At 32.0% G+C, this 20,687-nt stretch overlaps 1 protein-coding gene across 13 annotated transcripts in view; it reads right to left on the bottom strand.

Annotated features, from left to right (window-relative positions):
* The window catches only part of CaMKII (Calcium/calmodulin-dependent protein kinase II), a 205,810-nt gene that overhangs the window by 62,677 nt on the left and 122,446 nt on the right, over positions 1–20,687 (bottom strand). For all 13 annotated transcript variants that reach the window (XM_085488162.1, XM_029301442.2, XM_029301443.2 and 10 more), the window contains exon 11: positions 19,401–19,490. In XM_085488162.1, the coding sequence (XP_085344288.1) occupies positions 19,401–19,490 (90 nt within the window). The remainder of the gene's footprint in view (positions 1–19,400; positions 19,491–20,687) is intronic.

Here is a 20,687-nt window from a genome sequence, read left to right as displayed (position 1 = left end):
ACAGTTTATTATTATATGTATAATGCCTAACGTATAATTGTAGGAGATATATCGAATAAAGCCACGCATAACAAGAGAAGCTCATATTTTTGCTCTAATATTGACACGTAATGTTAATAATATCGCTTCTTTATCAAAAAAGTGCACGTTGCATAAAATATAAACTTTCTGTGAGGCCAAATATCTATTTTTTAAAGCATACATATATATAAATTTTATATTTGTGAATATTATAAACGAGAAAAATTTTGTAATGGATTTCATAGAATTTTATATAATTTATACATATAAATTCTAATTTATATTATACAAGGGTCACTATTTATATTTCGGGAATAGGAACAAAAACAAATAGTTAAGCTGCGAATATATTTTTATTGTTTTTCAAAGTACTCGCCTCGATGATCGATACACTTTTGCATGCGCTTAAACCAATTTTCAAAGCATTTATTCCATTCCGAATGAGGTATCTCCAAAACATGATTTTTGAACGCTTCAATAGCTTCTTCGGGCGATGAAAATCGTTGACGCAGTTTATTCTTCACGGATGGGAACAAAAAGAAATCATTGGGTGCCAAATCAGGGCTGTACGGCGGATGACCCATCAATTCGATGTTTTGAGTGCTCAAATAGTCTCTTGTTTGAGCCGATGTGTGAGAGCTCGCATTGTCATGATGAAGAACAATCCGACGTCTCTTGTTTGTTTTCCTTATTTCACCGAAGATTTCTGGCAAACAGATGGTTGTGTACCACTCAGAATTTACTGTTCTACGATCCTCTAGAGGCACTGTTGCAATATGACCAGTTTTTCCGAAGAAACAGGCCACCATTTTCTTTGAAGTGCTTCGTGCGCGAACAACTTTTGTTGGATTTGGTTCATCTTGGAACACCCATACAGTCGACTGCTGCTTACTTTCGGGCTCATACGAATATATCCATGATTCGTCACCTGTCACGATTTTATAAACGTCTTTTGAAGCACCGCGATTGTATTTCTTAAGCATTTCTTTGCACCAATCGACACGAGCCTTTTTTTGAGCGATTGTCAAATTATGTGGGATCCAACGCGAACATAACTTTTGCACAGCTAAGTGTTCATGTAAAATCGCATATATGCTGGTGGAACTAATGCTTAGAGATGCCTCAATCTCACAATAGGTTACATGACGATCTTGCTTAATCATTTCGTGCACAGCATTGATGTTTTCTGGCACTACAGTCGATTTTGGACGACCTTCACGAAACTCGTCGGACAGCGAACTACGACCACGATTGAATTCACTATACCAGCGATACACAGTGGTTTTTGATGGAGCTTCATCGCCAAAAGTCAAATTAAGTTGATTGTCGCACTCTTGTTGTGATAATCCACGTCGAAAGTCGTAAAAAATCATCGCACGAAAATGTTCACGATTCAGTTCCATTTTTTGCCGAGACGAAACTTTCAACTAAATATAAAATAAACAAATAGCGTCCGTATGACAAAATGTTCTGAGTACGTATATCGTCAAAAATGTCAAACTTTACGATGGAACCGTCAGATGGACTCACATGATATCAGTGTTGCCAATTCCCGAAATATAAATAGTGACCCTCGTATACATATATTACAATCAATTTACCGTATCAATAATGTTAATCTTTAATTGAAAAATAAATTATTGAGTGATTTTTCATATCAATCATTTATATTAATAGATTAACAAGTATATACTTATAAGAAATAAATAAATGGCTACATTACCAAGGCAAATGTAAATATATAGATTGAAGAAATAGAAGTGATACATAGATTAGTTTCATTTTTCCACATTGCCTCTTGAGATAAATTCTTCTTTAAAATTTCATTAATTAAAAACATATAAATTCCAATATAGCGGTGATCGGACTTCGTGATATCGTTATAAATTCTTCATTGTATTTGATGTTATTGTATTAGTAATAAATAATAATTTAAATAACGCAAATAGATAATAAGATGTGGCATAATATTGTAAATATTGCTAATATAGTGGAACCGCAGAATATTAACAATATAATTTTTAATTTTATATTGTTACTTATTCAAATATATATCTATAAATATAATATATAAATTATTTATAAATTCAATAAAAAGTTAAAGAGCAATTCTGTCATTATCAGTAGTTTTTAAGAAGTGTGCAATATTTTAGAAGATGTTTTCAAAAATATGTTTATGTCTATTTAAATTCAATTTCCAATTGTGCTTTATATTTTCACACAAAATTTTTATCATGAAATGGATTTTTAATGCGAGTTGCTTTAAATCTTAATGAAGTGTCAAGTAAGAATCCGATAAGTAAAATATATTGTTAGTTTTTTTCTATATCTTTTCACACACATATTTTTTATAATTAATATACAGTGAGAATTAAAATAAAGCTGTGTTCTTACTTATACGATTATCGATTTGCAGACTTAATAATTTGCGGAAAATTATTGTGTTGATAGAAAAAGTCCTTTATACAAATTATAAGTTATTGTTTTGCGCGAAATATTAATGATCTCGAAGTGAGATATCAAAAATGATTTTCTTATTTGGATTTGTTAAAGCTTGTCCAAAGAATCAAAACATTTAATATAATTACAGATTTCTATTAGATAATTTAATTGCAACAACTTAAGAAGCTTGGCTTTCATTAGTTTACCTGAATTTTTTTATACTTAATATTAGTAATGGGATTAAATATCTTACAAATAAGTTCAAATTTGTTTGCTACGCTTCGAACTTTTTATGATTGCTTAAAAAAATTTAAGTACACTCGAACCTGAACCAAGTATATACAAATTTTTCATGAGTATTTACAAATTTTACGTTAATCTGAATCAAAATGTTTATATAAAGCAAAACCTACTGTTTTTATTATAATTATTATTTATAATTCAAACTTACAAGCAAAAAAGTAACAAATAAAAAATATTTAATAAATATTTTAATATATAATAATATATTACACAAAAAATAAAATGTTTTAATTTTTAAACTTTAAATACATACTACTTGTGAAAAATTTGATTCTTACAAAAGTAGGTATTTATAAATACATTTCGAACTTTATAATTTAAAATTTGAATATAATTTTTTTAGATACGATTATTTCGCAAGTACAATATATAAAATATTATTTCTTTTATTATTTTAATCGAGTATATTATTTTAATTTTAGAAAATAAAACTTGATTGTGCATTCAACTTTTAATTGGATTTTTAAATACATAATAAATTTAATCCCATCCCTGTTTAATATAATCTTTTTGTTTCATTATTTGAAGAAAATATACGAAAGAATTTTTCATTGCGGTTACTTTGTGCATATGCTGTCAAAAAATTTGATTTCCTTCTTTCTATCCTTACTATCGTAATCTCTCCATTTGGATTAAAATTTAGTGAAAAACTAATGATGAAGCGTGCAATATTTTAGAAAATTGCGAAAAGCAAACACACAAAACAAAAAAGAACAAATAAACAAGCATAGTTTCATCTCCAATTGGTTGTTATAATTGTGCATAAGTGAACATCAGTTGGCGACCAAGGTGGATGATATAAAAATAAGGAAAGAAAAGAAAAAAAGAAAAAGTGGGAGGGAGAGAGAGACGAAGAGGAAGATATTGTTGGAGAAGTGTCAAAAAGCAAGAAAAAATACAATAAGGTAGTGTTCAGAAATCCATAACATCGCGTTAAACATCAAGAATTAAGATTAGTCTGTGACAACAACAAAAAACGGTGTGAGTGTGCGTGTGTATGTGCACGCGCGTTGTTTATGATTTTGGGTCTGCTGTAAATAATAGTTTCTTTAGTATTTAAGGAGATCCTAAACGTTCTTGAGAAATCTGTGGTTTCAGTCCTGTTTTATGGACAAAATGTGAGTTAGATCAATTATAAATCTATTTATTGGATATACGAATTGTTTGTTACCCGAAATTAGAGCGCTTCCCTATTTGTTAATATTAATCCTTTAATTTGTACAGGAAAAAGATTTATCAATCTGTATAATCTCTATATCTAGGTTGCAGAACTATGAACTCTTTTTCTTCATAATTTTGCTACCTAGATATATGAGACTATACAAATTGATAAATCTTTTTCCTGTACAAATTAAAGTATTAATATTAACAAAGTGCGAAGCGCTCTAATTTCAGGTAAAAAACAACCCGTATAACCAATAAATAGATTTATAGTTTATCTAACCTCACATTTTGTCGATAAAACAGAATTGAACCACCCTAGTGAGAAATAATTGGTCGAATCAATATCGATTCGACTAATTCGACATTGAATCGACGTCGATTCATCTATCATTTCTTCCTAGGACAGACTTCTCAAGGACATTTAGGATCTCCTTAAAGGTATGTTTATGTGATGCTGTCAGGAAGCTCAAAGATGGAAAAATTGTTTTAAAATACAGTCGCGATCATATTTTTTATATATAAAAGTGTCATGTAGAAAAGTACCATAGAACCTCGGACGTGAATTCGAGCCTCTGATATTTATCTCGTTATTTGCCATCGAAAGCTTCGAAAGCAATTTCGCTTTGATCATAGAATCAGTTTTCCTGTGAACCTACGCGATGATGCAATACAATTTTAAATTTTTTAAATTGCTTACTAATATAGGAAATAATTCAAAGATTCTAGTAAGACAATACAATTGATAATAAAATTATTAATTTTATAATAAAAAGATCTTTCGTTATTTTTTTATCTGATTTTTTATATATCCATAATTTCTATTATTTTATCGATTGTATAAAATAATTGTCGTGTTTGATAATAATAATGTAAGCAATATATTTAAATGGCAACAATTTTTATTATTGCCACGAAATTTCTAACTGCATCTTTCGACACCAAAATTTTTCAAAATTTAGAAGTATTCAAGCTTAACCTATATACATGTTACATTTCTGAGTGACTATTTTTTTTCTATTTGCAATTAAGAGACATTCAGAGAAAAAATTAATTTATCATTCTCTTAGCTGTCTATTTATTACTTTGTCCCATCGCTCTGGTTCACACAATAAAACTAGGAGAAAAATTGACTCAATCAATCAAAGAGTTCTATGTGTAGCTCAAAAATATGTCGCAGCAAAAATATAAATAAAAAAAGAATTAATATTAGGAAAGTGTGTGCAGGCATGAAGGAACATAAATATATGAAATATGATCTAAACATGCAAAACAATGATTTACCTAAAAAGCTTAGTTTTCGCAATCAAATATTTTTCCGAAGTTCATAATCAGTTATAAAATCCACTAAAAACGTTAGAAAGTATAAGGTAAAATACAAATATCGATAAATATGTATAAAGGGTGTCCTGCAATAATTGCCGCATTTCTTGTGTGCAAATAGAACAGATTAAATAGAAACAGATTTAAAATATCGGTCAATCTGCATGAGTATAAGCACAAGACAAAAAGTAATCTTGGTACGCAATTTACTCTTTGTAAATAAGTTAAGAGAATGCTGACTCTGTCTGTTTTTATCGACATATATTACTTTTATTTACATTATTTTTTGACTACACAGAATGAAAAATCATTTTTTAGAATTAAAGTATTCGTAATAACAAATCTAGGATACTATATATATGTATATAAAAAAGCAAAAAAGTTAAATAATTACAGTTTTTTATCGGTTAGATCAGGTTCGGTTAGGTTAGGTTGTAATATGATATAACGCAAAAGACCGATAAGAAAACGGTAATTATATATTTAACTTTTTTGGTTTTTTAATATACATATATAGCAGGGTTGGGAAGTAACGAGTTACTTGTAACGAAGTTACAGTTACAGTTACTTTTTTTCGGTAACTGTAACTTAACTTCGTTACTTTTCTCCATCTGTAACTGTAACTGTAACTTAGTTACATTTTTTTAGTAACTAGTAACTATTTTAACAGTTACTTTATTAGTTACTTTTTTTGGAAACATCCGCTAAAAGTATCGTTTAAGTTTGGTAGCCGTTATATTGTTAAATTAAATTTTGATAACAGTAGCATATGGATCTTCATATGATTTAATCTTTTACCTAAAATTTTCATTTGTGTACATAAAATAATATAACACATAATTAAAATCGACCAATCACAGTCAAATATTTAAAAAAATTCTTAAATGTAATAATTGATCAATTTGCTTCAAGAATTTTTTTAAATACTTGACTGTGATTGTGCATAAAATGTAAGCTCCTTATATTTAAAATAATGTATAATTATTTTTAAAAAGTAACTGAAAAGTAACGACTCGTTACTTTTTGAGTAACTGTAACTGTAATGAGTTATTTTTTAAAATCAGTAACTTGTAACTGTAACTAGTTACTTTTTCAATAAAATAACTGTAACTGTAACTAATTATTTTTACAAAGTAACTTTCCCAACCCTGATATATAGTAGATTTGTTATTATGAATGAACTTTAATTCTATAATAGAAAAAAATTTTTTATTTGTATAGCCAATAAATAGTTAAATAAAAATAATATTTCAATGTCGATAAAACAAATAGTCAGCATCCCCTTCAAGTGATCCTAAAGCACTGTTTTATCGATAGCAGCGCAAAGTTGGATTCGACCATGAATCTTTTTATTGGCCATACCAGATTGAAAAATCCTTTTCGCCTCTCCCCTCCTATTTGTTAATTTTAATGCTTTAATTGTGGAAAAAGCTTTATCAATATGTACAGTCAATCAAAATATTAGTACTTGTGAACTCAGAGTTCAGTTTTAATTTTCAAGTAAAAAATAAAAAAGTTAAAAAATTATATATTTTTTATCAGTCTTTTAAAAATATTTTTTGTTTTCTTTTTACATAAAATTGTTGCATTAACAGTTATTATTAGTACGTTAATTGTAAAAAAGGATTTTTCAATCTGTATAGCCAATAAAAAGATTCATGATCAAATCTAACTTCGCGTTTTATCGATAAAACAGGACGGCGTTTAAGATCACCTTAATGCGCGCGGGCTCCCTCTGTAGGCATTTCCCGGTTTGATTTAAGCTGTAAAATACGTTTGGCGATGTAGAGGGAACAAAATGGAAAGAGGTATGATAGGGATAGTAGTACGGGTGAGCTCGACAAACTCTCATTATCAGTCACGTGTACACCCGTATACCCCCACCATACTTCCTTCCCTATGATTTGATTTGATGCGCGATCTAAATCTGGCATCATTGGCGGTCATGGGTGAAATTTGCGCAAACTAGCGAAAACGAAGTATTTTGCGTCATTCGTGCATAGTCACCAATTACCAATTATAGAATGCTCTTCCCATCGCTTAGTCGTGCAATCGTGCGCGGATTGGCCGATCTTTTTAAATTAATTTCTCATTAATTATATTGCAAAGTACACAATGGTAGAGAACTGTTCTACTCATTTTACGCCGCTCTACTTGCACACGAGAAGTGCAGCGATTATTAACTGACACTCTGTATATAGATAAGTTGATATAAATAAAAAGGTGCAAACTCCTAAAGCCATTTATAGCGATTCATAATATAATAATATGATGGAACGTAAGGGTCTTTTGTTCGGTCTGATTTAAATGTAAACCGTTAAAAAATATAGTAGCATAAAAAAATCAAGATTTTTCCTGTGCTAATTGCAATTCTAAAAAACAAAAGGCAAATATGCTGAAACAGAAAAATGCAGGCGAAAGCAGCATAAGCCGAAGCAATCGCGGTTGTTGATTGAAAAATTGATATGAAATAGAGAATAAATAAGTGTTGAAGAGAATAGAGAAACATCAAGATTAATATTAGAAAAGTATATGTGATAATAATATATACTGGGTAATCGCCATAATCGTGCGCAGACTTAATTTATGAGAAATTACAACCTTTTCAGCTCGTCTACAGCGTGTGAGGAAATTCTCTATGTCTATATAGTTTTAACATTTACATTAGGTTTACAAACATAATATAACTAATCTTTAACAATTAATTGCTTACAATTCGTTCATCAAAACTTGACGCTAAAATACTATTACTACTGTTTATAGCATTAATCTTGAAAGACTATTTCTCTTGCAAATGGGTTTTATAATTCTTCAATAATTACAATACTTCGAAAGTTTTATGTTACAATATAATTATATATAAACTTTTTTAATGAAAAAATAAAGTTATGTTGAATTATTCAATAAAGTTGCGATGAATAGAGTTTAGCCATTCAAGATTAACATATCGCATCTATTTCTACTTGATTCGCAACTATTTCTATTTTATGAACGTATTTTTTTTATATTATATCAATAACAAGACAAAATATAAGTAGAGAATTGCGTTTAAATTTGCAAAACTACACCTATTAAATTGCATGTTCACAGTTATCAATTATCTCTTTATATTAGATCGCATTACGAGAAAGCGCTTTCTAATTACAATCATTTTACTTAATGATTAATGATCTATAGAATAATCACTAAAAAGAGATGCATTACGATAACAAGAAAACTATGATAATGGTTGCAGATAGTGGTAGATTTTTAAATCGATATGTATGTACCTACAGATTTGATTCATATTGCACATAGTCAATGAATTACTCTCGAAGAAATGTAGGCAGAAAAGAATTACACGACATAACAAAAGCTCCAGATCGATGCGAAAGCTCGATGGAAAAGTGACTGTACATACGAAATCAATGAATTTTAGATTTAATTTGTGAATACGAAGGAACAGGATCTGTTATAAACCAGAGCGACTTCTTTTTTTTTCACAAAATAATATGCATACATATATATCCAACACACTGTGAAATGTGTTATGAATAGATAATATAAGCATAAGCTAATAATTTTTATATAAATTATATAATATCAAATTTTTATCATGCACGCACACGCGCCCACACACACACACACACACACACACACAGACACACACACACACACACACACACAGAGTTATTCAAACTAATTTATCCGATTTTAAATAATTACATTTTTGAAGTTTACTGATACATAATTATAATGAGATATATCAACTATAAAAGAAAGACATTTATACGATAAAAGACAAAACATGGAGTTTTTTTATTGATGTATCACTAAAACTTCAAGAATATACTTAGACATTTAATATCGAATGAATCATTTTGAACGATCTTATATATATAAATTGAAAAATTAAAAATGCTATACATATACATATGTATATACAAGATGTTAAAAAATTAGATCGACAAATGAAAAAAAATAAAAAACTTCGAAATAATATTTTTTTTGTTAATATTATATTTGTCTACATTTTATTTTATACTACATGATATAAAATAAAAGTTCGTAACTTGAACAATAAACAAACATAAGTAGAAAAATTAAATTGTATTTTATTCTTAAACAAAACATCAAACAAATACATAAAAGTCATTCTTTTCACAATAAAAGTAATTCAAAAATTTTTCCATTAACTTCCATACAAAGGTGACAAACTGAAAAATCGCAAATTCATATCTCATATCATATGTTTCAAACTAAACATTATAAAGAATATTAGTTATTAACAAAAATATTTATTTTGAAATCTTTATTTTTTCTCCAAAGTTTATTGATGTAATTTTTTAATACCCTGTGTATACATATACTTTCAATTCTTCAATTTTTATTCGTCGAATATTCATCTTCACTTTATTACAGATATAGATCCTCAAAATATCAATTTTTATTTCAAAGAGTGATCCTAAAAGAGGCCAAATTTTAGTCCGTTTACTGGACCTCGAATTTCGAGTCAAATTGTATTCTAATTTGAAGTATATGATGTTATATTACTCTTAGAAAAATTTCAAGTTGAGTCTGCTTTTCAATCTTAAGGAATGAGAAGTCAAAGTAGGGTAAAAAATGATTGAAAACGGATGTCAGCGGATGTATCGGATTTAATTAAAAGGTGTATCCATTTCGCCTTAAATTTCACATTTAAGTTACCTATACGGCGATTTATTACCCCTCTCCCCCCCCCTCCTCACTTCCAGTCAAAAGAGAAGAATTTTTCTGGCAATAATTGATTTTGACCTTGAAATAACCTTGAAACTCCATACATCATACAATACTATATTGCGGATATATACATCACAGACATGAGAAATACTGTTCTGAAATGTTATTGTGATGGATATGTGTTTATAGAGTACCCTTCCCATGAATATATACGTGTATACATAGATGTCTTTTTTTCATGGATATATTATACAAATATATGTGTATAGAGTTTGGAAAATACGATAAATCCTTTGTCGCGAAATGGATACACCTTTTAATTAAGTCCGATACACTGACACTCGTTTTTCAATCATTTTTTACCCTATTTTGACTTCTCATTTCTTAAGATTAAGAAGCAAACTTAACTTGAAATTTTTCTAAGATTAATATGACATCTTATACTTCAAATTAGAACACAATTTGATTCGAAATTTGAGGTCCAATAAACGGGCTAATTTTGGGGTCACTCTTTGGAAAAATACGTGAAATTATATTAGACGATTATTAGACGTATATGCTCGAATTACTCACTAAATGAGTATTGACTAATTATTTATTTAATATGTTTCAATAACTACACAGAGAGTCATTATAAAATTACATTATATTATTCGTCTTCTATTCATTATTAATTTGTTGATAAAAATTATTTTGTATACACACACACACACGAACTTCGTTTCTAAATTTCAAACATCAGAACTGTTAGTTATATATTTGAGAACCAACAACGCTGTCCAAAATAGTGTAAAATTATCAAAATATTATTCTAGTATTAAAATTTCTATTTTAATTATTAATCATTATTATAAATTATGGTTTGTGTCTAGAATCACTAACTGTTATAATGCCATAAATATTTAGAAACAAATTATGTGTGCCCAATGCTCCCATACACGTGCAAATTCATTTATTTAAGGCATTGCTGACTCTGTGTGTATCTTAAAGCATATTAGACATCAAGGAAAAATAATATACTTTTCAGGAAACAAAAGTGTCCTCAAGATCTGTGCAAAGGAGAAAGGTATAGTAATTCCTATTTGTTCTCTATACACGTACGTTAAACTGGTAGACATTATAGACAAAGTAAAATAGAGTGGTACAGAGACAGTGTAGATAACTCTGATATTATAAACGACGATATTGAATATGCCAAAGGAAGAAAAAGGATATGTTATTGACTTCAAACAAGTAACATTAAGCAATTTAAAATACAAAGGAATATTTCCAGGAACAACACTATTAAGACTCGTCTACAATAGCAGTCGTGGAGTCGTAAGTCGTAGAACTTGACCAATCACAGTCGATTATTCTCCTGAACTTCGACTGTGATTGATCAATTTCTACGACTTACGACTCTACGACCGGTATTCATAGTCAGGTCTTATATTTAAGATCGTCTTAAGTTCATCTTCAGATGCTGTACGGATCATTTTATTATTACTACGGAGTATCTGAAGATAAACTTAAGATGGTCTTAAATATAAGACTCGACTATGAATGCCGACCTACGGCTGTTATTGTAGACGAGCCTTTAGACACAGTATTGAATAAAAATCTGTTAACCAATAAAACAGATATGAGCACCTCTTTTCGATACTACTAGCACTAGTTTTTTTCTTTGAAGTGACATTTAACCGCTCCTACAATAACAAGATAATAGCATATATATAATACTCTTAGGCAGGTATTCATAGTCCGATCTTAAGCGGAGGCTACAATGGCAGCAAGAGTACAGAGTACAAGAGTAAGCAGTAAGCAGTACGAAATGGGATTCGCTCATTTCGTCAGGAGTAACGGAATGAACAAATCCCATTTCGTACTGCTTACTGCTTACTCTTGTACTCTGTACTCCTGCTGCCTTTGTAGCTTCCGCTTTACATTTAGGTTCGTCTTAAGTGTCCGAGCTTAAAACGCCACTTAGCCATTTGATTGGTTGAACGCGATCCTAAGGGCCTGAGCAGAATGGTTGACTTATAACATAAGACAGTATTGTGCGTTACCCAAGACAAAGACTTAGGGCATAAAACAGTGTCTTAAGATTATAAGTCAGCCATTCTGCTCAGGCCCTTAAGGCCATTGCACGTAAAAATTTTTAGTCGTAACCGTAAGATTCTACCAATCACATTGCTCAATTCGGCCATCCGTAACCGTAGCAGTAAGAATCAAACAACGCGATTGGTCGAATCCTACGGTTACGACTAAATCTTTTTTACGTGCAATGACTTTTAGTCAATCTCCGACCAGACTTAAGACGATCTTAAGGCCGGATCTACAACAGATGTAGTAAGCTCTAAGCTTTAAAAAATTTACCAATCAAAATCAAGAATGAAGGGAATAATCGACTGTGAGGCCGGGTCTACAATAGGTGTAGTAAGCTCTAAGTCTTAAGAAATAGATCAATCAGAGTCGATTATTCCCCTCATTCTTGATTGTGATTAGTGAATTTCTTAAGGCTTAGAGTTTACCTATATAGCTTACACCTTGTAGATCCGGTCTAATTGATCAATTTCTTAAGACTTAGAGCTTATTACACCTATTGTAGACCCGGTCTAAATATAAGATCGGACTATGAATACCGGCCCTATATTGCTAACTCAGTAGAAAGAGCGAGTGAAAACATTACGACGCAGACGCTCCTGTCTTGCACACTTATAGCAAATTCGGTTGGATGCACTAGTGCGCACTGAGTGCACATAAAGCTGGGTCTACAATAGATGTAGTAAACTCTAAGCCTTAAGAAATTAACCAATCACAGTCAAGAATGAAGGGAATAATCGACTGTAATTGATCAATTTCTTAAGGCGTACTACGAACATATGCTGTTTTCTGTTATAGCTACGCTAATTGGCAAATTTTAACAATTTATAGCGTCAAAAATAAAGCTCAGATTAAAAAATAGCTCAGGACTTTTTGATTTTGTTTATTGTTCTGCACCTGATAATGTGTTTCGTATATCTTTGTTCAGTAATACCCTGTATACATATATATAGCATATATATATATATGTATATATATATATACAATATATATATATATATATATATATATATATATATATGAAGCATGCACATAAGTGCCAAAACAGACTAACAATAAGTATGCAAGATAGGAGATATTGTCTGCACCGTAATATTTTCGCTCGCTCTTCCTCCTAAATTAGCAATATAAAAGTACTATGTACATGGGTAATAGCTGCATAGCAGTTGCTTTTGCTTGGAAACAATGCATGCGCGCAGAGAACGAATAGGAATCTCTCTCATACAGATTCCAGATAGCAAGCGTACGTCATTTTGACGTCGAATAATGTCATTAAATGTCAAAATGACATTATTTTGACGTCTAATGACGTCAGTTTGTTACTTGGGATGTTGAGGACATTTTCAGACCAGTATTCTCCTTCCATGTTTATATGTTCTAAGGCGTGTACATACACTCGAATACGCGTGCAAATTTAGGTGTTAAGGCATTACTGACCCCGTGTAGTACATTTGTCGCGAATACTTTTACATTCAAAGATGGCTATCAATCAAACAATTAAAAAATAAGAGTCACACAAAAATGAAAAAAAAAAACGCTTTTATATAATATATGTCGTCATCACGAATTATGCCTTCGCATCTAAAAAAGTTACTTGCGGGTGGAATGTATTATGTATAACGTCTTACGTTATATTCAAGCATCATGATTATTAAAATTCTAAGATAAATTGAGAATGTTATCATCACAAATGTTAGATAAAAAATTATATTACATTTTCCATTAATCTTATTTTTTCTTAATCTTACATTTTATTATAATAGATTGTTAAATAGTTATTAAATTAATAGTTAAAAAATACATTTGACCTGGATGTAATTTTATAATCGAATGACAAGACATTCGTGACGCTGATATGTATTATAAACGTAAAAGTATTTTTCTTATAATGATCACATTTCCGATCAAATAATATGATAAATATTGTTGCGCCCCCGTGTTACGCTCCTGGATCTACATCTTTGTATCGAGAGATACTTTTCGCGGGATCAACTCTTTACGCCTCCGGGAGATCGTCGTCAAGGAAGTTGTTGTTAAACAACTAAGGGTCTTCTTCTGTTTTCGGTAGACATGACAGATTTGGTCTAGCGGTCGCATCGTGTGGACGTTTTCCGAGACCGGAGCTTCTTTGCATTATGAATGTACTATTTGTTATATTTCATTGGTTTCGTGTATTGGATCTTTATATTAAAGTTCATTTCCCTATTACGCGAGTGTCTTTATTTCGCGCGCGAGTGAGAGTGACTGTGTGTGAGTGATTGAACGAGAGGCGTCCCGAGGACGCAACATTTTGGGGGCTCAGCCGGGATAAAACCGAAAGAATCGCATCTTCCTGAGTGAACGCCAAAATGACGACTCAACATTCGCCGAAAGCGACGCGTTCCCGAACAACGATGAAGGAGATAGATGAGACGGATGCGTTGCAGACCGCACTGCGAGAACTACGAGAAATGCGGGCCGAACGAGAACATCAGCAAGCTCGCTTTGAGGCTCTTCTCCGAGAGAAGGACGAACAGCTGCACCAGCTCGAATTGAGGATCTCCTCGCAGCAAACTAACCAGCTAAGTCCTAATATAAGAGCTTCCGGGGATACGCGACTAAATTTAGCTTGCGCGAGTACCGCGAGTGCCGCGATAGCCGCGAGTGCCGTGATAGACGCGGGCGAGACGACCGGTGACTTTCGTGCGAAAACGGGCTTAAAACTGAAGCCTGATACATTCGATAAAAGGGTTCCGCTGCGGGAGTTCCTCTCCCAATTTCTTTTGATAGCCGTTGCAAATAATTGGGATGAGAAAGCAAAAATGATTACTCTCGCTGCAAATTTAAGGGAAAAAGCTCGGTTCGTTTTAGAAAATGTTGAGAATTTTGAAGAATTAACGTTCGCAAAATTAAAATCAAAATTAGAGTTGCTTTTTGAAGACGGAAACATGACACAAAACTATTACTATCTTTTTACGACACGGAAACAAAAATATGGAGATTTCGCTTCCTTTGGGGCCGAAATTGAGAGACTGTCGCGTCTGGCTTACCCCGAATGTCCATATGCGGTCCTCGATAAAATAGCATGCGCGCAATTTATCTCGGCATTGATAGACGGATTTGTCAAAAGAACCCTTCAACTGGAAGGAATTACATCTTTAAACTTGGCTATAGAAAGAGCTAAGGCCATAAAAATAATTCAGAGGGATAGTTTTGAAAGAAAAAGAGACAATTTTGGTAATAAGGGAAATTACGGGAAAACAAGTCAAAATTATCAAAAGGGAGAGAGGAGCAACGCGCGAACCGATTCCAAAAAAAAGAAAAGCGAACGGTTTAACTCGAAAGGGAAAGCGCAAGCGAACAACTTTTCGGCCAAAGAGAAAGAATGTTGGTCTTGCGGGAAGATCGGGCATTTGCGTTTTCAATGTCCTGAGGCGAAGGAAAACTAGAGATAGTTGAATTTTTCGGGGAAAATTCAACTCTTACAGAAAACGCCCCGACGTCCGATTTTGTTGATCTCATTGATTGTAGTGTTAGAAGGATTTTTAAGAAAGATTCTTATTCGTATTTCGGTAGATTGAATAAAAAGGAGTGTCTTTTTAAAATAGATACAGGCTCTGATGTATATTAAATAGCAGATTAGTGGGAGAAGATCTTGAAAAGATTCGAGTCAATGATATTAATTTGAAATATCCGACGGGAGAGAAATTTTTAATTAAATTCTTAGTGAAAACAAAAATTGAAATCGGAAATTATTTGATTGAAATTCCGTTATTAGTTGCTGAAATTAATGATCAATGTATTTTGGGAATGGATTTCCTTAAAATGATTAATTTGGAAAACGTTTTCGATAAAGTTTTTAATAAATCCACTTTTGACAACAAAGATTTTCAATGTTCAAGAATAGAGAATTTTCCAAAAGGAATCCCGTCTATTTTAAAAGAACTTTTCGAAAAGAGCTCGATTCATTTGCAGAGAAAACAGAAAGAAACCTTTATAAATTTTCTAAATGAATTTCAAGATCTATTCTCCTGTAATATTGTTGCTGGGAATTGCAATATTATTGAACATGTCATAAATGTAAAAGACTCTCTCCCCATAAAACAGGTACCCCGTAAGATTTTTTTTCAGATGAGGGATGAGGTTGATAAAATAATGGAAAAGATGAAAATAGAAGGAATCATAGAGGAATCTCAAAGTCCTTGGGTTTCGCCAGCTGTTATGGTCAAAAAGAAAGACGGAACACTGAGATTCTGTGTTGATTACCGGAAACTTAACACCATCACGGTAAAAGATTCCTATCCCTTCCCTCGAATTGACGACATTTTGGATCAGTTATCAGTTGGAATTTTTTAAGAAGAGGCTTGCCTGAGTTTTCGGTACCAGAAGATTCTCTGAGGAAGTTCCTGCGACTATTACTCATCGAGGGCAACTGGCTCCTTTCAATTGAGAAGACCGTCTCATCTTCAGAAGATTGGTCATTTGATTCGTCGCGTTGAAGACTGTCCCTCTCGTGGTTTTTGATCCGTGGTTTTCCCACGAGACTGAGGGCAAATGCCGGGACAGAGACTTAGGGTGTTCACGAGGAACGTTGGGTCCACGGAAGATATTCCCCCCCTTTGTCTGAAGATTCATGGACCATTTCGTTGTCCTTCCGGAAGACGGCGAGTATAGTGAAACCGCGAGGACAGCAGGGATATCTTCTATCAACTCGACTGTTATAGGAAAAATCTGGCCAATTTTTTTCAAAAAAAAACAGTTCGAGTACGGAGAGGAGGAGGGCGAAGCTCGGTAACCTGTAGCAGCAGCTAAGGGAGAGCAGGATTCGTCCGGACAATGTAGACGCAAAAAGAGAGGGACCAGGCGTTTCGTTCGGTAACCTGTAGCAGCAGCTAAGGGAGAGCGAAGTATCGTTGATGCCCTGATAGCAGCGTCAGAGTCTTGGGTTTTCAATCTCCGTGAGAATTGTCGGGACAACAATTTTGAAGAAGGGGGGCAGTGTTGCGCCCCCGTGTTACGCCCCTGGATCTACATCTTTGTATCGAGAGATACTTTTCACGGGATCAACTCTTTACGCCTCCGGGAGATCGTCGTCAAGGGAGTTATTGTTAAACAACTAAGGGTCTTCTTCTGTTTTCGGGAGAGATGACAGATTTGGTCTAGCGGTCGCATCGTGCGGACGTTTTCCGAGACCGGAGCTTCTTTGCATTACGAATGCACTATTTGTTATATTTCATTGGTTTCGTGTATTGGATCTTTATATTAAAGTTCATTTCCCTATTACGCGAGTGTCTTTATTTCGCGCGCGAGTGAGAGTGACTGTGTGTGAGTGAACGAGAGGCGTCCCGAGGACGCAACAATATGTCTCCAAAAGAATTGCGCACAATTTGTGGTGTTTATAATCCAATTACGTTGTGTATTTGTTTTATTTACTATCACAATACGCGTGCGTACATTTTTTATGTCTACATGTGTGTTATGGATTTGTGAGCATCGCTACAGGGGCACAAAACAAAAGTATTATTATTACTTCTCATATAATTGTTCAATAAACATATTTGGTGCTTTGCGTTTACGATATCTGATTATGGGAAACAAATATATGGAACCATATGGAACAAATTCGTAAATATATGGTCACACGAATTTGTATGTATATGTATTTGTGCAAAATACATCAAAATTTTATTTATAGAATAATATAAGCATTGAACAAAATTCAAAAAATTAAATTTTAAAATCGATAATCGTGTAAGAATATAGGCCTAAAAATAAATGTTCATCAATTAATATATTAAATCTCTAAAAATATTATAATATAGTAATATATTGATTATATATGAGAAGTATGTACTTGCGTAATACTGATGCATAAGTTTCTTTGTGTCATGTAAAGTGTTATATAAAATATTTTAAATTCAAAAGCCAATGTTTTTTATTCTCGGATGTCCGGCAAATTTTATGTACCATAAAGAAAGAGGAAATGCAAATACATGCAAAAATAGTATTTAAATTGTACTTTCTTGATCTGTGAATGAAACGCGAAAAAAATTTTTTACTATATTGTTATAATTATTTTTTTAGTAATTATGAATTTAATTGACTATTATTTGTAAAAATGTCCGATTTTTATTTTAAAACTACAAATCCAAAAAAATCCATATATATATATAGTTAAAAATTTAAATTAAAGAATATAATATATTTAAACTTATCAGTAATTATATGAATCGATAAGTATCTGTCTATTTGTTAATTATAATGCTTCTATTTTGTTTCATAGTTATTCCATTTAAAGAATAAGCAACGATTATTTAACTATATATTATCCAACGATCGACTTAGATAAGAAAACGCGAATAAAATCTCTTTGATTTTTATTTAATCTTTATCTTGTTTTTAATTAAAAAAACAACATATGCATGTTTTTTCTATTTATGTATGTACAGTAAAAACAAATTCATCTTTTGAAGATATATATTCAGGTACAATTTGCAATAAAAATCTCGAAATTGAAAAATTTGGTGGTTGGTTCCCCATATTGTATAACTGCATTCAATCTTTAGTAATTTTTGCTTTTATTTAATTATTATTTTAATATTATCTCATAAAAATTTAATTAAACATTTTATTAAATATAAACGATAATCCAAAAGTAATAAACATAATAAAATTATACTTGATTTTCGCGAAAATTTGACTATGACATATAAATAGAGAAATTAATTTCTAATTAAGTAAATATATATTCAGATTTACGCGAATATCTATACATTATATGCTACTGTATAAATACCAAGCTGTTCCGTTCATACTAATGTTTCTTATTAAATCCTTTTAACGAATTTGTGATAAAGAAAGTGTATATGTCGCGAATCGTTATCAAGAATTTTTGTTATCCAGATTATCGTTTCGCTTTGCTTGATGACAATTCTGCGACAATATGTGAGATCATAATCCAAGTCCGAGTTTTCGAACACAAAGATGACATGTTTTAATATAATACTATAAATGCCAATCGGCTCTAAACAAGTGCTCGTTATAGCAACCGAAATTGGGAAACGTCAACAATATTATGTGAGAAATAATTCACCTACTCTGCATAAATGTTTCCAAATATCTCCGTGTATGTGAAAGTATTTTATGTATTTTTATTCGATACGAAAGTCGGCTCATCCGGTTCTTAATCACACTTTAAGGTTATAAACAAGCGCGATCCTTAAGATCGATTTATGCTCTTGTTTTCCACGCTGATAAATTATAATCGTTAATAAGTATAGATAAATAATAGCCACTAAGACAATTCGGCGCAACTTCTGATCATGAAGACAGAGAAAGAGAGAGAGAGAGAGAGACAGACGTGGCGCATAAAAAAAGGCGGACTTTCCTACCTTTAACGTCATCATCCTCGATCGTTGTGCTACTATCGGTGGATTCCTTCACTTGAGAGCCATCACCCTTCTTCGTGATGATGCTTCGACCTGGAGTGCGCAGAGTGTTTCAGTAAATCGGCATCGGCAAAAAGAAAATGGAAAAAAGATGTTGATATACGTATATACGTAAATATATATATGTATATGTATATTTAAAAAATTTGTTCTCTCTTTGGATACCTACTTTATACTACCTCTCTTTTACCAGTGTTCTAATCTTAAATCATATATCAATAGAAGAGGAATATTGCCATATTTTCTATAGAACAAGCCTGTGTCCAAGATTAGTGCGAAATTAGAGAGAAAAAGGTAGTGACGAACAATCGTTTGCAATGCGTATATGCGATATCGTCGTTCACCATCAAAGTATCAACATGGTTAAAGCGCATACAATTTCTCCCTGAACCATGGAGAAACTATAGTCTAGTTTACATAAAGCACTTAATACGCGTACCAAATAGTATTTGAGCTGATCAGCCAATAAATGAATCAATTTACTAGTTATTTACTATTTAATACGCGTATCAAGTGCTCGATGTAATTAGGCCTATGACAACGACGATATCAGCGCATGCATATTGCAGATGATTGTTACTACTTTTCTCTTTCATACCAATCTTGATTACAGAGCTCAATTCCATATTCCATGCAATTCAATTAATTCCATTGATGATATGTTCTAAGGTTCTATTATATACAAGGGAGAGTCAATTGAAAATTTTAATATATTTTATCTCGTAATTTATTGAATAAAAGGAACCTGACTCAGACAACAAAACGTCTAAAATCGGAATGTAAGACGTCTTAAAGGAGTCATTAAGATGTATTTTAGACATTATATTAAAATATATCTTTTTCAGACGTCAATAAGATATCTTTAAGACATCTTATATCCCGTTTTTAAACGTTGTTTGGGAAGACTCGCCTCTTTGAGTGTCTTCCACATCCGCCGTCCACAGACCTTGCTTCGAGTGATTTTCACGTCTTTGGACCTCTCAAATTCGAGGCAAGTATCAGGCACTGATGCCAGATTAGACGCATCACAAGCGAAAACCACATATGTACATACATGTAAACGCTGGTGGTTTTCATTTATGTTGTATCTATCTATGGCCTAGTTTACACCCAGCCGTGCACAATCCCGATTCACTCTAGTTAGGTGTGAAGTAAAATTTCTAGGGTGTAAACGGATTAACTTTTATTCCACTTTTACTAGAAGAAAGATAATCCTAATTGAGTCCAAGT

The sequence above is a fragment of the Nylanderia fulva genome, unplaced genomic scaffold (assembly GCF_048542155.1).
Source record: "Nylanderia fulva isolate GAGA-0341 unplaced genomic scaffold, ASM4854215v1 Scaffold64, whole genome shotgun sequence".
Taxonomy (NCBI): Eukaryota; Metazoa; Arthropoda; class Insecta; order Hymenoptera; family Formicidae; genus Nylanderia; species Nylanderia fulva.
This window is presented reverse-complemented; position numbering and strand designations above follow the sequence as displayed.